Below are 20,900 nucleotides of genomic sequence, written 5' to 3'. Positions count from 1 at the left end.
ACCCTCCCGGACTTCAAGAAGGCCTTTGGCAAAGTGCCACATAGGAGGCTGCTAAGTAAGATAAGGGCCCATGGTGAATGAGGCAAGGTGCTAACACGGATAGAAGATTGGGTGTCTGGCAGAAAGCAGAGAGTGGGGTTAAAAGGGTCTTTCTCAGGATGGCAGCTGGTGACAAGTGGGTTCCACAAGGGTCAGGGAACTGAAGGCATTCTGGCTAAGTTTGCAGATGATACAAAGACAGGTGGAGGAACAGATAGTATTGAGGAGGCAGGGAGGCTGCATAAGGACTTGGACAGGTTAGGATAGTGGGCAAAGAAGTGGCAGATGGAGTACAATGTGGGAAAATGTGAGGTCAAGCATTTTGGTAAGATGACGACAGGCATGGACTATTTTCTAAACGGGGAGAAAATTTGGAAGCCTGAAGTCTAAAGGGACTTGGGAGTCATAGTCCAGGCTTCTCTCAAGGTAAACTTGCAGGTTGGTCATTAGAAAAGAAAAATACAAATGTTGGCATTTATTTTGAGAGGACTGGAATATAAAAAGCAGGGATGTACTTTTGAGGTTTTAAAAGCCTCTGGTCAGACTACATTTAGAGTATTGAGAGCAATTTTGGGCCTAATATCTCAGGACGGATGTACCGGCCCTGGGGCAGGTTCAGAGGAGGTTCATGAGAATGGATCCCAGGAATGAAAGGCTTAACATATGAGGAATGTTTGAGGACTCTGGTTCCATACTCGATGGAGTTTAGAAGGATGAGGAGGCATCTCATCGAAACTTACAAAATACTGAAAAGCCTGGATAAAGTGGGCATTGAGAAGGCATTTCCATTGGTAGGAGACACTGGGACCTGAAAGGGAAGACCCGAGAGAATGGGGATAAGGAGAAATATCTTGAGCCAGAGAGTGGTGAATCAGTGGAATTTACTGCCACAGAAGGCTGTGGAGGCCAGATCACTGAGTACATTTATGACTGAGATAGATAGGTTCTTGATAATCAAGAGTTATGGGGAGAAAGTGGGAGAATGGGGTTGAGGAACTTATCAACCATGATTGAATGGCGGAGCATACTCGATGGACCATATGGCCTAAATTCTGTTCCTATGCCTTATGGTCAAGTGGGTCTCGACAAGTTGTTTTATTGTATGGCCCCATTCTAAATGAGCTTGAATCAGACCTTCACTGGATAAACAGGATGAGGAAGGCTGACTGTTCTTTTCTATTCTTCGGCCTTGGGGCACTAAAATTAGTTGCAGGGTTGATTGGTGAACCAGAGATTATATTAGACCATCATCGTCATGGATAAAACCTGAACAGTGCCTGTCTATGCAGTTAAATTTCATATTTCATAGTGTATATACTTAATAAAACACGAGGAAGCACACATCTATACTGTCAATGATCAGCATGAGGCAGCAATTTTTGACCATAATAACCATATTGAGCATAATGCAAAGCTCAGGAAATTTTGGATCTTTACTCAAGTGGGCAACTGTTTAAAAAAAACAAACAAACAGTCTCCCACTTTTTTTTGTATTGTGGCTTTAATTTCATTGTAGTCCTTCAATACTAGAAACTGTTTATTTAGTTTTGCCTGTAACATGGAACAGGGCTAATTAATTGATGACTGAAAAGAAAGGAAATGGGGATCAGCAAAAACATTTTTAATGAATGTGCAAATGGATAACCGATAGCAATCCCTCAACCGCCCCGACTCTGGGCTCTGTTGGTTTGGCAGCATGTTAAGATGCCCAGGCATCTGTTTCGTAACATCTGCTGATTAATATTGCTACACTTGATCTGGGGCTTAGAGTCACAAGCATGGTCATTCAAGAGTCACAAATAGTATTTTGGGTTCACAAGGGTCAGGTTAGGGGCTTCCTGAAACAGGCACAAAAATATTTTTGAGGCAGGAGGGGGACAGGCACAAATCATGGCTTTTGTTGGAACCAATAACATTGAAGGAGGAGCTGAAGAGGAAACATCAGAAAGTGAAACACAAACTAAGGAGAAGAACTTCATTCACTGTTGGAACAGAAAAGGTAAGGGTAGCAAATGCACAGATGGAGAGACTTTATTCCTAAAAAGGGCTGAGATCTTTAAGACACGAAGACAAACACAAAGACTTGAGTGAAGGGTTTAATCTGATAAGAACTCATCTTTCACGCAGGAATACTTAGTGTGACTTACATGAATTTAAACTGATATGGAAGAAGAAAAGAATGACATTTGAATCCCAGAAATGTGAATGAAGAAAGCTTTGTAACAATGTTGACAATCCACAAGCATGAATAACAATGGATTGCATGTCACAAAAGACACGGTTTAGCCTGGCAGAAGTCAGGGAAAATATTTCTGGTTACGTAATTTGGAGGCAGAGAAAGAATTACATAACAGAGTCTCAATTTTAAAGACATACATTCTGTCCTTTTATCTTCAATTATAAATTCCTACATTCACACGCATCATGGACACTCCCTATAGATCTTATAACATGCTATCAATGTCTACTGAGTATGTAGCCTCAGTGTGCCAATTTCCATGCAAGTATCGTAACTGACTGGATGTGGATGTTAATTCAATATTTCCAATATTTACTCAGCAATCCTACAACTTTGAACTGACCAAGACATGTTGCTCTATGCTGACACAGGCCATCAAAGCCTGTGTGTTGTGAAATAATGGCAGTGGAAATGGCATGGTGAGTTTGTGAGGAGAAAGGTGAGGAGAAAAAGAAAGCACAACAGTCGAATTAATTTTTGACTTGAATGATAAACTGCGTGGCCTCTGGTAACTTCTAAAGGCCCATGAGCACATAGCATGATTTAGTAGAAGATGTAATATTGGAAAGCAAAGGTGATAACATTTGAAGTGCTCCCATAAACTTCAAGAAGGGTGGCACTGTGGCTCAGTCATTAGCACTGCTGCCTCAAGGCAGCATGGACTCGTGTTCGATTCCAGCCTCGGGTAACTGTCTATATGGTGTTTGCACATTCTCTCCATGTCTGCGTAGGTTTCCTCCAGGTGCTCCGATTTCCTGCCACAGTCCAAAGATGTGCAGGTTAGGTGGATTTGCCATGCTAAATTACCTGTAGTGTTCAGGGATGTGTAGATTAGGTAGATTAGCCAGGGGAATTGCAGAGTCACAAGGATAGAATGGGGGTGGAGGAGTTTGGGTGGGATGTCGTTTGGAGAGTCAGTGTGGACTTGTTGGGCCGAATGGCCTGTTTCCACACTGTAGGGATTCTTTGATTCCATTCCATGATTTATCCCAAATATTCAGAACAACATTGACACTGAAAGAAATATTGCTTCTACTCTTGGACCAGAGGTTCCATCTTGTGCCTCAGCTAAAAGAAATTGGTCTTGTTTTGCTCCCAAAAATAGTTTCTGTGAAGCTTGGCAAAGTGGGTGATCCTAGTCTGCTGGTGCAACCATGTTGAAATGGTAGCCAAGTTCTACTGTAATCACACATTTGCGTAAACGGGAATAAATTAAGAAAAGCCATCATGGATTTGTTAAGGGAAAATTAGGTATAAGTTGCTCGATTTTTTTTGATTAGGTATCACAGAGGATGATCAAGATACAGTGTATTTGTATTTCCAAAGGCATCTGCTAAAGTGCCACACAGCAGATTGCATTCAAAGTCAGACCTCAGATTTAAGGGAACACTATCAAGGATATCAAATTGGTTGATTGACAGGAAACAAAGAGTTGAGGCTAATTGCTATGGTTTTCAGACTGGTGAAACGTCTGTAGTGGAGTTCCCCAGGGACTGGTGTTAGGATGCCCAAATCATCATCTTATATAGCAACAGTATAGGCCTTGGCGAACAGGGAAAATTTTTAAAATTTACAGTCAATATTTAAATTGGAGACAGTGTGAACTGTGAAGACAGTGTACATTTAAACTGATGCAGAGAAGTTTGTGGAACTGTTGAACAAGAGTCAAATGAATTGTAATGCAGTAAAAAGTGTGGTGATTCATTTTAGTAAGAAAAATGTACAGTGACAGTAATATGGCACAATTCTGTAACAAAAACAGAAAATATAGGGAAACTTAACAGGTCTGGTGGCATCAGTGAAGAGAAAGAAGAGTTAATACTTCAGGTCCAGTGCCATTTCTTCTGAGTGGAGTTCTGAAGGGGGGTTGCTGGACTTGAAATGTTAACTAAGCTTTCTCTCCACAGATGCTGCCTGGCCTACTGAGTTTCTCCAGCAATTTCTGTTTCTTTTACAGATTCCCAGAATTTGCAGTTTTTTTTTGTTTATTTTTTGGGCACAATTCTGTACCTGGTTTTATATGTACACCATTGAAGGTGGGATAACAACTGAGAGAGCAGTTAAAACATACATCAATCTGGGCTTTACAAAATCAGATACAAAAGTAGGGAAATTATTTTCTTAAAAAAAAACTTATGCAAACCATTGTTTCAACCTCAACTAGAATACTGCATCTGGTTCTCATCACCATAGAATCCCTACAATGCAGAAACAGGCCCTTTGGCCTGACAGGTCCATACTGACCCTCAAACATCCCACCCAGGCCTGTTTCTGGGCTCGATACTTTCAGGAGAATGTGAAGACAATCAAGAAGGTGTACAAAGAGTTATGAAAATGGCTCCAGGGACAAGGAAGTTCAGTTCCAACAGTATATTAGAGAACTTTGGACTATTTTCCTTCGAGAAGGTCAAGATAGGATGAGAGAGCTTTCGATAAACTAGTCGGGGGAACAACCATTTGCATTAGTTAAAAGGTGGAGAAATAAAGCAAATAGAGGTGTGATCATTGGTTAAAGAAGCAATTGCAAAATGTGGAAGAATTCTTTATGCAGTGAATGGTTAAGAACGTACAGTCTGAGAGGTGACAGGTGACAGGTTCTACCACACCTTTCAAAAAGGAATTGGATCACTACCTTTACTGGAAAACCATGCAGGAACATGTGAAGGAGTGGCACAAAGTGAACTGTTCCCGTATAGAACCAGCACGGTCAAGGCAGGCCTAAATAGTCTCATTCTGCACTGCAATTATTTATGATTCCATCTGGCATGCTGCATCCAGGTGATTGAACCAGCATCAAGCAGTGTGGCTGGGGCAGCCTTCTGGCTCCTGTGCAGAAAATGGTCCCAGTAGCTGAGAAACTGAAACAAACACAGGCTCAGATGGAACCTGGGAAAGTTATAACATTAGAAGGCATCCGATGAGTACATGATTGGGAAGGGTTTAAGAGGGATATGGGCCAAATACTGGCAAATGGGACTAGATTCATTTAGGATATCAGGTCAGCAGGGATGAGTTGGACTGAAGGGTCTGTTTCCGTGCTGCACAGCTCCATGACTCTACCGTATCTTTTTAAAACTCAGGCTTCTATTACTCTGCTTTCAGTGCTCGAACGGATTATGGATTTATTTCACTCGTGGGTTCTGTGTCTAATGTGAAATTGGAACCTCTGACTCTGCTTTCAGGCACTGGCGCTGCTCGTTTGTTTTCATATTCCATGTCCACATAAATAAATCTGGTCTTTTCCTGTGAGAATGTGCGCACACGAGGGCTATGCGTGTGCAAGCACATGTGCAGAACTGGAGCAATTTCTGTCTCTGAATCCTGATAATAGAAATCAGAGCAAACATGTTGACAAACAGTTGGTAACTTCAGGCACTTACCCGTGCACTGGTTTAAGGTGACAGCGTCTGATTCAGTGTCATCTGCCGCCACAGTGGAGATGGTGAACACGAAATTAGCTCCTGATGTCAAGTCACTGATCACAGACGACGTGGTATTGATCTCCCTAATGGGAGGTAGACTGTCTTTTATTCGCACTCTGTACCTGTACTCACTCCTGTGCCCAAGTGGCTCATCCCAAGACAAATTTATAGATACAGTGTTCTTACTGACGACTTTGAGATTTCTGATAGGGTTTGGTTCTGAAGATTAAAAAAAAAATCAGTTAAAGATTACCTGGTGTTCTTTGCTTTCTTCTTAAGCTTATTTAACTTTATGGAAAGCAATCTACTTGATATGAGAAACTATAATACTATGAGCGTGGACTTATTTCCTGCAGAATTCTTGCAAACATCTAATCTGACCCTGGCAACTTATCAACTTGAACACATCAGTGGAAAAGATAAGCCTGAAGGTATTGTAATAGTTTTCAGACAGACAGATTCTACAAAGGCTGTGGGCCCTGATAATATTCAGGCAATAGTTCTGAAGACTTACACTCCAGGACTTGCCACATCTTTAGCCAAACTGTTCCAGTACAGCTACAATATTTCCATCTACCCGCAATGTGGAAAATTGCCCAGGTAAATCCTCTACATAAAAAGCACGACAGCTCTAATCCAGCTAATTACCACCCCATTAGTCTACTCTCATTCATCAGTAAAGACAGAAGGTGTCATCAATAGTGCAGAAATGTAAAGACACCCCACTGGAACCACCTTTCTTGTCAGGCATTCACCATCACTCACAGAAGTGGCTGGAAAAGCTCAGCAGGTCTGGCAGCACCTGTGAAGAAAAGATCAAAGTTAACGTTTTGGGTCCAGTGACCCTTCCTCAGAAACGTTAGCGCTGATCTTTTCTTCACAGATGCTGCCAGACCTGCTGAGCTTTCCCTGTAGCTTCTGTTTTTGTTCCTGATTTACAGCATTCGCAGTTCTTTCAGTTTTTTTTAATTCATCTTCACAGTATGTATAGAAATAGGAAGACAAACACATATTACAGAAAGTTATCTGAAGATTTCAATATTTGATGTCTTTCCTGTTAATCGCCCTGTGGTAGCCTGCTCAAAATGCAAAAGTCTTCATGAGAAGACACATTGTCTTGGAGCATTCTGGTTAAGATGATATAACCTGGAACTATCAACCACAGCCTCATCATGCATTGCATTATTTAACGTTCATCCACATAAAGTCTTGGCACAGCTCAAACTCAACTCTCTGATGTGGAGGTGCCGGTGTTGGTCTGGGGTGGACGAAGTCCAAAGTCACATGACACCAGGTTATAGTCGAACAGGTTTATTTGAGATCGCACAAGCTTTCAGAGCGCTGCTGCTTCGTCAGGTGCAGGAAGAGAGCAGAGCACATGGACAGAGTTTATAGGCAGAGTTTAAGATCATATAACTGGTGTGAGTGTGGAATGTCAGGTAAGTCTCTGCAGGTGACCAGGAGTGTTGGACGGTGAGTAAAAGGTCAACAAGCTGAATAACCAATGAAGATATGACCTATAATCCGATTAAGTGAGACAGAGAGATGATTACAAAACATTAAAAATAAGGTGGTTCTGGAGACAAGTTAAGTGACTAGAACCACATGCCGAATTTAAAACTGTACGAACTAACTCAGGTAGAGAAAGTATTGCTGCGCCTGACAATGGGGCTGTGCTCTGAAAGCTTGAGATTTCAAATAAACCTGTTGGACTGTCACCCGGTGTCATGTGGCTTCTGACTTAACTGCGTGCATTAGCTAGCAAGAGAAAAGGTCACACAGCACCCATTTCCCAGAAACTCTTGGAGGAAAGTGCATTAACTTTTGGAAACTCGGTCTTGAACTTGCAGCTACTAATTATGGAGAGCATCAGTCCTTAGACAGAGTATAGGTTACATATGCATAACCAGGCTCAGCTTCCTAATAGAAACTGACTAGTAATGTAACAACAGATGAAATTAACATACTCACCCAGTTCTACTCATTTAGGAGGCATTATTTAAAAGATTTACCAAGTTTAGTTTAAGAAATCTCTTAAAAAGACACTACAAATATAAGTCAAAAATATTTATTCATTTGAATAGCAAAAAAAAGTCGACTCTAAAGGAAACAGCACAGGAAACTTACTTGTAAAGTGGGAGCGTGTTACAAAGGCACTATTCAAATTTTGAGGGATTATAGTTGCAATAATAATGGTGTAGTTGGTTCCAGACTCCAGGTTGTCAATGCTGGATTTGTTATCTTCTGTAGAATTAGATATGGTATTTGCTGTTTGAGCTATCTGGTAGGTGACAATAAAACTGTAAGTTCCAATATCCATATTCTCAGGCCTTCCCCAGGCAAAGTCAATTGTGGAATTAGTGAAGCTAGTCACTTCTATGGGTCCAGGTGGTGAGGGAACTGTGGAAGAAATAAAGTTGTATCAGGGAATCTTTTGCCTGAGCAAAATATAGAAGAAACACAGATTTAGAAACTGTGCCGACTCAATCTTTATCTTGCACTATTTAAGCATTATTATTATTAAATGGGCAGAATTGATTACCAAAATGAGCATATCACTGTCACATCTCATGATCACAAATCCCCAAAGAAACTTTGATTTTAGTATTTCTAAAACAATAATGTTAATCACCAACTACAACAGAAACCAGACTTAGTGACCAACCTAGTGTATCGAATTTGATCAGTCAAGGGAAGCTGCCCCTGAAATGCATCCTTCCTTTAGTGTGTCCTGAGCCAAATGCCAGATTTTGAAAATGTTTTGTTTGTTAATTTGGCCACACGACTGCTGAGTTACTAATTTACTACCTTTGTCCCACCATCTGAACAACCAGTTTGTTTCTACAAACTCCTATGAGAAGAGTTTTTATGGACAGCGTGGGTGACCTTCATCCCATCAATGCAGACTAGATACAAAGCAGTGTAATGATCATGCTTCACTCAGTAGGCCTCCCAACTAAGTTAGAACTTTGGAATAAAAGCAGAGGTTTCCAGACAGATAGAGCCAGGCAATCCAGGCCTAACCACATCAAAGCTGTTTCAAACTGGAGGGCAGAACCCGATTCCAGGGTTCCTGCCACTTATGCCGGAATGAGATAAGGGTATGAGTCAGGAGTCTAGATGCAGTACTCCCATCCTTTCCTACACCACTGGGATTGTTGTCATTTCAAAGAACTCCCCCACCCAGTTTGTGATATTAATAGAGTCAGGCTAGCTTTTGCAAGGGATGCAATTTATTGTTCTGAAGAACTGTCAATGATTGCAGAAACCCAGGCTATTTTTTCAAATTAAAACAAAGGGGCTTTTGGCATACCTTTTACTAAATAAACAGGAATCACTTCCTTGTCTTCTCTTAAAACAATCAACCAACTTCTGCCATAGAACATCAATGAGCATTCAGAATTTTGTTTCTATCCCAGTGAATACATTAAAAAAAATTACTGGCTGATGAAAACTGTCCACATCTGTAACCAGGCTGGCTCCCAATTTCTAAAATACCAGGAGAGTGAGGGCCAAACCCTGGCATATCTCAGATGGCAAGACTGAATGTTATCATCTGTTGTGTCGGTCCGCTGGAGATACCGGGCATGGAAATGTCACATTGGCACCTCATTACCACAACTGTGGTGCATCATCAGCGTACTCCCCAAGTTACTGATACAGATCTCAACAGGACGTTAAGACTAGTTTGCTGCAGGTTGCTTCCTGAAGATAAAATTGCCTCTCCCATATGTGCTATTGAATTGAAGACCAATAGCTTACTGACTTTGGAATACTGAAGGTCAGAGAAAACAAAACGCAATAGGCAAAGGAGAACGTTTAATGATGCCACCTGGAAAGCAGTACTGTCCCAGACAGGGCCATGCCTTGTCAAGGTGGGAGGAGCCCTCACACAGCAGGCTCCAAAAAAAGGGACTGAGAGCATGTGGCAAGGGAGACAGGTGCCAGAGTCCGGGTTTGAGGATCTGGACAAAAGTGCCCCAACAGTTTTTCTGACCTCACACTTGTGGCCAAGGTTAGCGAAGGCATCCTTAAGGGGCACCTCACATCCAATGACCCCTCCCACAACTTAGTGTGCGACAGACCCATTACCACCCAACAGCTCTTACCCAGTATTAAAGGCTCTCACTTCATACCGTCCCATGCTCCTGATCCTCTTCACATACTTTCCGAAGATTATCATTTCACATTTAGCTCTCCCTGTCCCCACACAACTCCTATCATACGGACTACAAAAGTGTCACCCTACCACTGATATCATGTCTCTTCTTTTTGTAGGACAAAGTCATATGTAACAGCTGGGTGAAGCAGAGAAATGATCAGCGGGTATGGGGACTGGCACAACTCCAACCTGAGTCTCCTTGAGATAATGCTTAGAGTCACGGGCCTGCAGTGTAACATGAAGGGGAAGTTCCAGATGATGTGACCTGCTCTCCTGCATCACCCAAACCCTCCTGTTGAGGTTTCCTTGTTTCAGATACCTGGCGCTAAGGGGCTTGGACAAGACTGAGTGGCAAGTCTTTGCTTGTATCAGGAGAAGGGCAGTTGGATTAAAGAAAACATTATGCAAAAGCTGGAGACATTTGCTGGTGTTTGTATTTGTTTGTAGGATGGTGGCCAAGGGGATGTTGTGATGGAGCATCTCAGATCAATCAAATGGTTGGCCCATGTTGGTGTGAAGGAGTAAAGCTCAGAAGGATCTACTCTCTCATAACCTGCTTTGTTAGAAAGAAGTCTGGAATGGTCTCTCTTCCAACTCTTCCTCCTCCCCACTCCATGCGCAGCTTCCCCTCCTCCTGAATGAGGTCCTGGCTGTCACACAGACCAAGAGGTGCTGCAATCACAGTGGTCAGGCTTGAGACAGGTATTCCTCTTTACAGTCTGTCCTTGACTGTTAAGCACCAGCTCTCAAAAAAACAACCACGTATAGAGCATCCACAAACTCAGCCTCAGCAAAAATAACTTTTAAAAGAAACCCCACCCTCCAGTCTGCTCTGCCTTTAAATATCAATAGAAAAAGCACGCATCCTGCTGGCTCAGAACTTGCTGTTTGTAGAGTGATGTGAAAATGGATTGTCTGGCCCTGCCTCACCCAAATGAGGTAAATTTGGTTCCACAGCAGCTGCAGTGAGATGTCAGAACATTGCTCCTTCTTCAGGAATGCATGTGATGACCACATGGTGCCACTGTGGTGCACCACAATGGAAGTAGCTGACAGTGCAGCACGCATCACCAGATGGGCACTTACTTTCTCTGAGATAGTTCAAAAGGTGGTGCTATCGAGATGTAATTTGTGCCCCCAGTGTGAAAGCTCAGATGAAAGATAAGGCCATAACTAAAGCTTGAAGTTGCTTAAGTTATTCTTCAGATCGTCAAGTCCAGCGTAAAATAACAATCCTATATCAGGTATGCTGACACAGTTTAAAAAAGGAGTTTAAAAAGTGGAAAGACCACAGTGAGGAAAGGCAAGGGAGTTAATAATGACAAACTATGGGGAGATCAGGGTTACACTAATGAAGTTAGTGTGGAAGACCAGTCACCCAGAACAGTCCCATTCCTCAAAAATTTGGAAAGAAAATGTTGTTATTAAAGGACAATTAAATATACTTTATCCTTACTTGTGGCTCCTTTTACAAAATCTGAAGTTATGCGATGGGGCCCACTTATTGTTGTCAAGTTTACACAATACAATCTCCCAGGGAGCAGGTTGTTGAATACAACAGTATTTGTTGATGATGTCACTGTGGTGCTGTTCCTGAATGCTGATGGATTTGCACAATCTTCAATGTCAACAGTGAAGTTCTCAACACCTCCAGGTGGGAGGATCCAGGAAATTCTCAGTGAGTCAATTGTGTTCTCATGGTTCAGCGTGATGTTTCCCCCTGGTATTTTCAGAGGTTCTGTTTGGAAATAAAGCAGCATTAGAGCATCACAGTGGGAGATGGTACGATAACGTCATAGATATTCCGGCTTCATCTCACCAAGGCACTTCCACGAGACTCTGCGTATGCAAAACAGCTGTCTTACACTCATTCACATCCCCTGACATGTTGGCTCTACTTTAATATTTTCTACCCTTTAACTTCTCGGTTGCTTTCTATCAGAAAATACAACTGTTTATACCTTGGAGATCCAAGTAAGGTCTCATTTACATCCCAGAAGAACACGAAGAAAACATTTGGGGAATTTCAATTTCTACACTCATGGTACAGATCAAAGATATTGCACAACCCAAGGCTGTTGTATTTTTTTTAGTCATTGATTTCAGGTGGAAATGTTGCACATGTTCACAGTGTTTCTAGCATATAAGAGGAAAATGCATCTTTCAACCTTGTAACATGACCTGCACCTTTATAGTATCTTTTGTTCTCTAGTGAGTAGAATATTAGAACTTAACGCTTCATTTTAGATTTTAAAGTATTAACCAAATGTATTTAATAAAGAGAAGAAAATGAAATGACAAAATATTGATGTATATTGACAACAGAAATCTTACAGCAGCTGGAGCTCAAAACCTAAAACAGAATTGCAACCAAACATTAACGTCACCCTTTCTTAGTAACTTATAAGTTTTATTCTGACAAATTTCTCAACACTTCAGAAGCCAATATTAATCCAAATATCTGTCTCTAAGAAATTATCAAACATACCCACAGAATTTCAAATGGACTCTCAGGTCCAAATAAACAATGTTCTTTTGACATTCCTAAAGGATGCTCCTGGGATTTTCCAGAGCTTGCTTAATTAGTTGCTCTCATATAATCTGAAGCAGTGAGTGTGAATTATTTCATTCTGAGCTTACCACATACAAAACTTGAATCCTCTATTGTGACAAACTTGGTATCACAGCTTTTGATGACAAATGTTTAAACAGTATTACCACTAAACCAAAACTTGGTCAAAACATTTTTTTGTCACTCTTCTTTGTATTAACACTTTTTACAGCCGCATGTAAGACGAGACCAGAAGTCACTCGTTACTCAATTTGAGATTTATTCACAGAGATATTATAAATGTATAGCTTCAAATTCTACAACACACCAGCAACATCTGGAACCTCAGACATTCTCCAGGTAAAGTGTACCAAGACCCCAGAGGAGTTTAGACATCTCAACATTGGTAGGAATTATTCGCATTGTTTAAACTGCTGATGAACTAATTCCCTGCTGCACAAGACTCTCTGCAAATGTCTCTGGCCTTGAACCCCGGCTTCTGGTCTTGGATGAGATACAAACAACTTTATTAAGAAACGTTAGATGGCCTTAAAAAAAAACTTAGTCTAACAGTGAGGTAACTCCACAGCTGACCTTCTCTATCACTTGCATGGCAACCCAAACAGAGCTGACTATCTTTACCTGTCCACCTTTAGAGCAAACAATTAACCCCTGACCAGCCCACTAACCTCAAAGGTGTGCAGGTTAGGTGGATTGACCAATGCTAAGTTTCCCCATAGCATCCAGGGATGCACAGCCTGGGTTGGGGAGGGGGGGCGGGGGGCTCAGCCATGAGAAATGCAGGGTTACAGTGAGACCGTATGAGCTGGGTTGGGTGGAATGCTCTTCAGAAGTTTGGTACAGACTTGATGCACCAAAAAGTCTCTTTCTGCATTGTAGGGAATTCTAATTCTAATAATTCTAATCCACTGGAACTCACCGGACCTGACTACTTCCTACTCATTCCCAATTGCCCTTCCAGACTTAAAAACTCACTCATTGAAAGAATAGACATTTAAAAGCTTATTGAAAATGGCAGCTTGTGCCCTAAAAAAATAGAGGGGTTGGTGCTCTCCCTCCTCCAACTTTGCTTGCTGGGTTTGGATGGGAGATGACCTATTCCTCCATCAGCCTTGACCAGATGATCCTGTAAGAAACAGGAGGCAGAATTGGGTCAGGAAAAGTTTTACAAGCAGTGTGTGCCCAAGGTCACTGCCGACTGGAGGATAATGGTTGTTTCAATAGATTGCTAATCAACCTGTTTGTTCAATTTATGATGTAGCTTTGTGTGGATGGGACATGAACCCAAACCTTCTGGCCCAGAACTTGGATCACTATCACTGCACCTCACAGTAACGGGTAGATGCAGTCTAATCTCTCTTTTGCCCATCCCAATAATGCAACTCTCCAGAGCCCTCCAATACATCAGTATTGCCAGTTTCCCTCCCAGTCTATCATTCTGAGAGATGGTCTTATTAAGGTCAGTTGTGTCTGGTGGTCACAAGCACAGCAGGTGCTATACTGGAGCTACAGAAGTGAGAACGGAGATTTAGAGCTTTACTGTAAGTGGAATCCACGGGGTAATGTCTAATAAGCAGTTTCAGTTCTCCAACCTGCTCAGTTTATTCAATGATTTTTTTTAACCATTCTGAGGAGAAGGAATTCCAATTATACTCAGTTATATTTCACAAAAAAAGTTCACAGTAATCATTAACTTCTGTGGCTAGATACTTTTGGAGCCATTTCTTCTCTTCATTTCAGGTCTCTCCATTGGCAACCAGTGCTGACTGATGTTGGTGGAGCTCAAAAAAAAGTGACAGGAACGATTACTACAACCACTGGATCTTCTTCTGTTTCGGACATTTGGGAATATGGAAGACAATCATTTCCACAAGTGCCTAACGAGAGTCAAACTCTCAGCATTCCGCGATACTATCATCTGCAGCTCTCACATACTTCACTGCTTTCTGATCTCAAAAGGTCTGCGACCATGTGTGCAGACGGAGACTCAAGACTGAAACCTGCAATGATCCAGATCTACATCTGTGCTCATCATGCACCTTGTTATATTATTTGGGGTTGTGAACCAAACTCTCCATTATTTCTGAACTTGGTATTTCTCTCCATGCGTTAAATTGCTGCAAAGTGCCTCGCATGAGGAGACAATATTATCGAATAGCTGTAAACTCACACCCATTCTCTTAAAGCCAACAGCAAGGACTTATACACAACCCTTGTTTGGATACCAATAATTCATACTGGGATATGGCTTGAAAGGCAGCTCCATTGTCTGTTTATGATGAGTGTTCCCATTTAGAGAACATCGACCGCTTAAGTGTGGATGAACTATCCTCACCTGCTGTTCTCACAGCCTCCAGCAGAGACCAGTGCAAAGCAGTTAAAAGCATAGATAGTGGGAACTGCAGATGCTGGAGAATCTGAGATAACAAAGTGTGGAGCTGGAAATGGACATCAGTTTCTAGGTGGTTTCTGATGAAACCGATGTCCATTTCAAGCCCACTGACTCCCATAGCTACCTAGAATACACCTCCTCCCACCCACCCTCCTGCAAAGATTCCATCCCCTATTCCCAATTCCTTCACCTCCGCCGCATCTGCTCCCAGGATGAGGCATTCCACTCCCACACATCACAGACCTCATTCTTTAATATTCACAACATTTCCGCACCCCCCCAACCCCCGCGGTGGTCGAGAACACCCTCGACTGTGTCTCCCACATTTCCGGCAACTCAGCCCTCACACCCCGCCCTGCAATAACTGCCAAAAAAGAGAATCGCCTTGGTCCTCACATACCACCTCACTAACCTCCAGTTACAACGCATCATCCTCCGACACTTCCGCCGTCTACAATCCGACCCCACCACTAAAGACATTTTTCCATCCCCACCATTGTGTGTCTTCCGGAGAGACCACACTCTACATGACTCCTTTGTCCGCTCCACACTCCCATCCAACCCCACCACACCCGGCACCTTCCCCTGCAACTGCAGGAAGTGCTACACTTGTCCCCACACCACCTCCCTCATCCCCATCCCAGGCCCCAAGATGACTTTCCATATCAAGCAGATGTTCACCTGCACATCTGCCAATGTGGTATACTGCATCCGCTGTACTTGTTGTGGCTCCCTCTACATTGGGGAAATCAAGCGGAGGCTTGGGGAACACTTTGCAGAACACTTCCGCTCGGTTCGCAATATACAACTGCACCTCCCAGTCGCGAACCATTTTAACTCCCCCTCCCATTCCTTAGACGACATGTCCGTCCTGGGCCTCCTGTAGTGCCATAATAATGCCACCCGTAGGTTGCAGGAACAGCAATTCCTATTCCACTTGGGAACACTGCAGCCCAATGGTATCAATGGGGATTTCACAAGCTTCAAAATCTCCCCTCCCCCCACTGCATCCCAAAACCAGCCCAGCTCGTCCCTGCGTCTCTAACCTGTTCTTCCTCTCACCTATCCCCTCCTCCCACATCAAGCTGCACCTCTATTTCCTACCTACTAACCTCATTCTGCCCCCTTGACCTGTCCGTCCTCCCCAGACTGACCTATCCCCTCCCTCCCTCCCCACGTATACTCTCCTCTCCACCAATCTGCTCCTCTATCCATCTTCGGTCCACCTCCACCTCTCGCCCTAATTTATTTCAGAATCCTCTCTCCATTCCCCTTTTCTGATGAAGGGTTTAGGCCCAAAACATCAGCTTTTGTGCTCCTAAGATGCTGCTTGACCTGCTGTGTTCATCCAGCTCCACAGTTTGTTATCTCGGTTAAAAGCATAAAATGGTTTTCAGTACTCTTTCCCATTGCAATGTGATAGTAACACTTCCTTTCAGTGTTGTTACCGAAACCAGCTAACTTATCCCACATTCAGGATTGACCCTGGGATCTTGTTGGCATGTGGCTTGACAGCTGCACCGTTGCATCCAACGTGACCACAGAATGAACACACATTTTGAAAAAAGAAACTCATTTCAGGCGGCTCATTTAATTCCCACATTCCAAGTGTTTTTACCTGTATAATTGACAATCAAAACTGGATCTGCTTCAGTGCCATCCTCTGCCAGGGTGATAACCGAAAATGTGTATTTGGTACCAGGTATCAGTCCTGCCACTGTAACATTTTCGTTTGGCACAGTTTGATTTCCATGATCAAACGTGGGTGGTGTGTTTCTAGTTGTCAATATCTTGTATCGGTACTCAGCTTTATACTGCTCTGGTCTTGCCCAACTCAGGATTATGCTGGTTGTGTCAAACTGCACGATTTGTAGGCCATTTACAGGATTTGGCTCTGTTAAGGGAAATATTTAAACAGAAATGTTTAACAAGGGTGGAGTCTCTTCATATCCAATGAATGATCTACAGGGACACTGGAGTCCCATCAAGTAGCTCTCTCAATCAAAGTGATATATATGCAAATTACTACAAAAAAAACACGCCATTTTGTTGGTTGCAACCTCTAGATAACTGTGAGGTAAAGGTGTTACGGAGAATCACAGCTCTGTCCCAGTGCAGTTCACATCCTAGCAATGAATGCCATCAGTTCGAACACTGCGTCAGTGTCCTGGACTTCTGCCCCCAATGATCACTACCAACTAAAAATCAGTAAAGAGGAATCAGGACAACAAATTATGAATTGATTCTGTTAAAAGCTTCAGAAAGACCAAGCATGCCTTAAAACTTGTTAGTTTCCAATACACCAAAGTTGCATCACAATCATTAAGCGATTGTTTGAAGCTTGGACAAATCCACTTCAATAGACGTTGGCCAATTTAGTTCATGAAACACGAACACCAATTTGATAGAGCTGGTAGAAATAGGGTTAACAAGCAAAATATTACCCACTGATGATATGAATGTTGCTGGTATGGTTGGCATTTATTGCTCACTCCTAGTTGCTACAGTTGGTCAGTTGCCTCCTAGCAATTTGGTACAAGTGAGTGACTTGTAATGCTAGTTTAGGAGGTGTCACTTCACAGATGTGATCAAGACAGACTGGAAAATTTTCTTCTACTTATGTTTCTAAATAATCAGTAGCTTCATGGTCACATCACAATCACATTAGTGGTGTTTGTATACATTCCAAAGGTCATTCCATGAGCTCGGTATCTAATGTGGATCTTCTAACCCAGAGGCAAGGACACTACCACCACACCCTGACTCCCCTTGTTCTGTTCTCTGCTTTGAAATATCATCTTATGTCCCTATTCATGCCATTAACAGCTCTTTAAGGAACTTAACAGGCTAATAATCAAAAGAATATGGATTTTTGGACCACTCCAACCTCTTATTCTGGGAACAGTGACATGTTCTGGGAGTGGCAGTAGTTTGCCAGACCATCTCAGGATCTCACTGTCAAAGTATGCCCATACAATCATGCCTATATCAGTCATGCACCCATGAATAATTGCAAACCCAACCCCTTTATCAATAGTAGTTATCACATGCCTTAATACACTTACTGGTGAAGTGAGATATTGACACAAAGTCACTCTGCAATTGTTCAGGTCCAATGGTGGCCACGGAGATGGTATAATTAGTTCCTGAAGTAAGATTTGTGATTGTGGTGAATGATACATTTTCCTCAACCGATTTGGGAACAGAACCATCGTGGTAGGTGATAATGAAGCTAAAGCTTCCAGGAACCATGTCTGCAGGTAGTCCCCAGTTTATTGAGATGGAAGTTGTGTTAAAGTCAGTCACACTGATAGCTCCAGGAATGCTGGGAACTGAGAGGGGAGAAATACAAAAACATTACTTCATGTGACTCAACGTATACTGACTTCTAAAGGGAGTTGAGGTATTTCTAGGCTTATTATTCTTCAACATGGAAAAACTATCAATTTGGATTATCACTTCACATGATCAAGACTGAGGACTGATGTAAGATCACCAACCCAGTATCAAACTTGGTCATAAATGGATCTTATGGTATTTGGACATGGGTCTGAGGGGGAATGGAACAGAGAGGATGAAATGTTAGGAGATGAGAGAGACATTAATTGCAGCCTTCGATTAAGACCCTGCATAACCTATGCCATCACCCTTTATCTACAAGTTAAAAGTCCTTTCCAGATCTAGAGAGATAAATCCAAATAATAATAATAATAATAATAATAATAATAATAATAATAATAAGAAGAAGAAGAAGAAGAAGAAGAAGAAGAAGAAGAAGAAGAAGAAGAAGAAGAAGAAGAAGAAGAAGAAGAAGAAGAAGAAGAAGAAGAAGAAGAAGAAGAAGAAGAAGAAGAAGAAGAAGAAGAAGAAGAAGAAGAAGAAGAAGAAGAAGAAGAAGAAGAAGAAGAAGAAGAAGAAGAAGAAGAAGAAGAAGAAGAAGAAGAAGAAGAAGAAGAAGAAGAAGAAGAGGAGGAAGAGGAAGAGGAATACGGTTTATCAATCTTAAACGACCCAGCATCTCTAAACATGATGCAGAACAAAACTAGCTCAATAAGTAATCAAATTCTAATGATTCAAGCATTGCAATAGTTTAATTTGTCAAAGTGCAGTTCCAGGAAGAGTTGACACACAAATGACCATCAAATTCACTGCAGGACCACAGAACTTGTAGATCATCAAAACAGACATTGAAAAGCTTCACTGTCAACTGATCAATGCTAGTGATGGCGTTGTGTTTCTTATTTTGTGTTTACCTAGTTATAATAATGACTACATTTCAATAGTGCTTCATTGGCTGTGAATTCTGGTTTAGGAAAGCTCGTCTCTCGTTTTGGATGACATCCCAAATGTTTTGTACCCAAACCAAATGAACAATCAGCAATGGTGGAACATCATAGATAGCTTCACTACAGTGATTCAGGTTACATAGAACTGATGGGGGCGGTGGGGGGAGAAACGCCTTAATAAACTATTAACTTTTTTAAACAATGTCTAATAAGTTGAAGCCTTCCCACATTTCAATAGGACACATTTAATCCAAATGGATTTTCTTACATTGCACATACCTGTTACACCTTGCACAATTTCAGAGGTTTCATTGAAAGGTCCACTGTTAGTTACCACAGTGACACTGTACTCTCTCCCAGGTTGAAGGCTGGTGAATGTTAGAGACAATGTGGAGTCTGTGCTTTGGACTTGTTCTTGCTCTCTACTTCCTGTTTCTTGAACACGTACAAAGAATTTCTCCACATTGCCAGGAGGGGCAGCCCAGGAGATGATCAACTTATCTGTTGTGCCATTATTATCCACGGTGATGTTCTTGGTTGGTATCTGGATAGGTCCTGCAATGTTGAAAGAAGTTTGAATTTGTCAAGATTATTCGGATACAAAGAAACGTGTTGATAGTTTGGATAGGAAGAGTCAATCCCAGAGCAACAGAATAGGATCAAAAACATCCCTTAAAATCACCCATGGTTGATCTGTATTTCCAACTCAACTTGGCTTATTTGTTTCAACTCCATATCCTTAGATTTTCTTTGGGTGAGAAAATCTACCACCAGTATCTCACTTTCTCTTGAGGGGGAACATTCCAGATTTCTGCTCTGCCTTGTTGAAGAAAATGTTTTCCAACTTCCTCCCTAATTGCGGGTCATGCCATTTTCTCCATGATTTCTTGACCTTTGGAAAGTTCATTGGATGCAAAGTTCTTTTTAGAAATCTGGGCTACCATTACCTCCTACTTTGATTAACCCTGTTGGGGTGGAGGAATAAAAGCACTGGGATTTTACTCAGAATTCACTGAGCAGAAAATGCATACTTTTGCAGCACTAGATGTTTGAATTTGAAACTTTGTTGGGGCTGTGCTGTGGGAACTTCTTTATTAGCCATTCCAGTGATAAATGCTTGCAGGGAGTAGATTTAGTTAAAATTCATGGCTGCAGTGTAAAAGGTGGGAAACCTCCGCATTGAAAACGTCCCATATCATGATATATAGAGCTGGTGGAAACTGGTGAGATCCACAGTAATCGCATTTGCAGCGAGCGCTGGCTGCATGACGGACACAGGCTCAGAGTTCATGAGCTGGAGGCTGAGCTACGGTCTCTGCAATATGTCATGGGTTTCAGGAGTGCGATGATACTATGGCTTTAAGAGGTGTATTTTGTCCCGATGTTTTAAAGGAAGAAAGATTGAAATAGAGGTTGAGGAGAGTGTTTACTCAAATCAAATAAAGTAAACAGCTTATGAGGCCTTGGGTATTTTTTTTAAAATTGGAATAATAGAAGCCTGAATGGGTGGGATCAGGCTCCCACAGAACCAGGGCTTTTATAGTTATAGCTTTCTGCAGTTGCTGGGGCTTTGAAGCTGGATGTGGGAATTCTTATTCCTCTCCTAGTTACAGGAAAACGCTGGGATTCTCTTCCTGCTGCTAGAATTGTACATGAGACAATCTATTTTACTGAATTGGCCTTTGGCAAGGGTGTGTTTATAGGATGGTATTATATTGGAACAGATAATTAGTAAAAGTTACTACATATTGTTTTGTTAAGCATTTCGACAGGGAGTTACAGTTAAGC

General features: G+C 42.0%; 1 protein-coding gene across 3 annotated transcripts in view; it reads right to left on the bottom strand.

Annotated features, from left to right (window-relative positions):
• Positions 1–20,900, bottom strand: part of ptprja (protein tyrosine phosphatase receptor type Ja) — a 157,668-nt gene that overhangs the window by 49,662 nt on the left and 87,106 nt on the right. For all 3 annotated transcript variants that reach the window (XM_059651917.1, XM_059651918.1, XM_059651919.1), the window contains 6 exons: positions 19,392–19,667; positions 17,892–18,158; positions 16,445–16,720; positions 11,319–11,600; positions 7,828–8,100; positions 5,659–5,919 (listed from right to left, as the gene is read on the bottom strand). In XM_059651917.1, the coding sequence (XP_059507900.1) occupies positions 5,659–5,919; positions 7,828–8,100; positions 11,319–11,600; positions 16,445–16,720; positions 17,892–18,158; positions 19,392–19,667 (1,635 nt within the window). The remainder of the gene's footprint in view (positions 1–5,658; positions 5,920–7,827; positions 8,101–11,318; positions 11,601–16,444; positions 16,721–17,891; positions 18,159–19,391; positions 19,668–20,900) is intronic.

The sequence above is a fragment of the Stegostoma tigrinum genome, chromosome 17 (assembly GCF_030684315.1).
Source record: "Stegostoma tigrinum isolate sSteTig4 chromosome 17, sSteTig4.hap1, whole genome shotgun sequence".
Taxonomy (NCBI): domain Eukaryota; kingdom Metazoa; phylum Chordata; class Chondrichthyes; order Orectolobiformes; family Stegostomatidae; genus Stegostoma; species Stegostoma tigrinum.
Note: the sequence above shows the minus strand (reverse complement) of the source record. Positions and strands in the feature narration are given on the sequence as shown.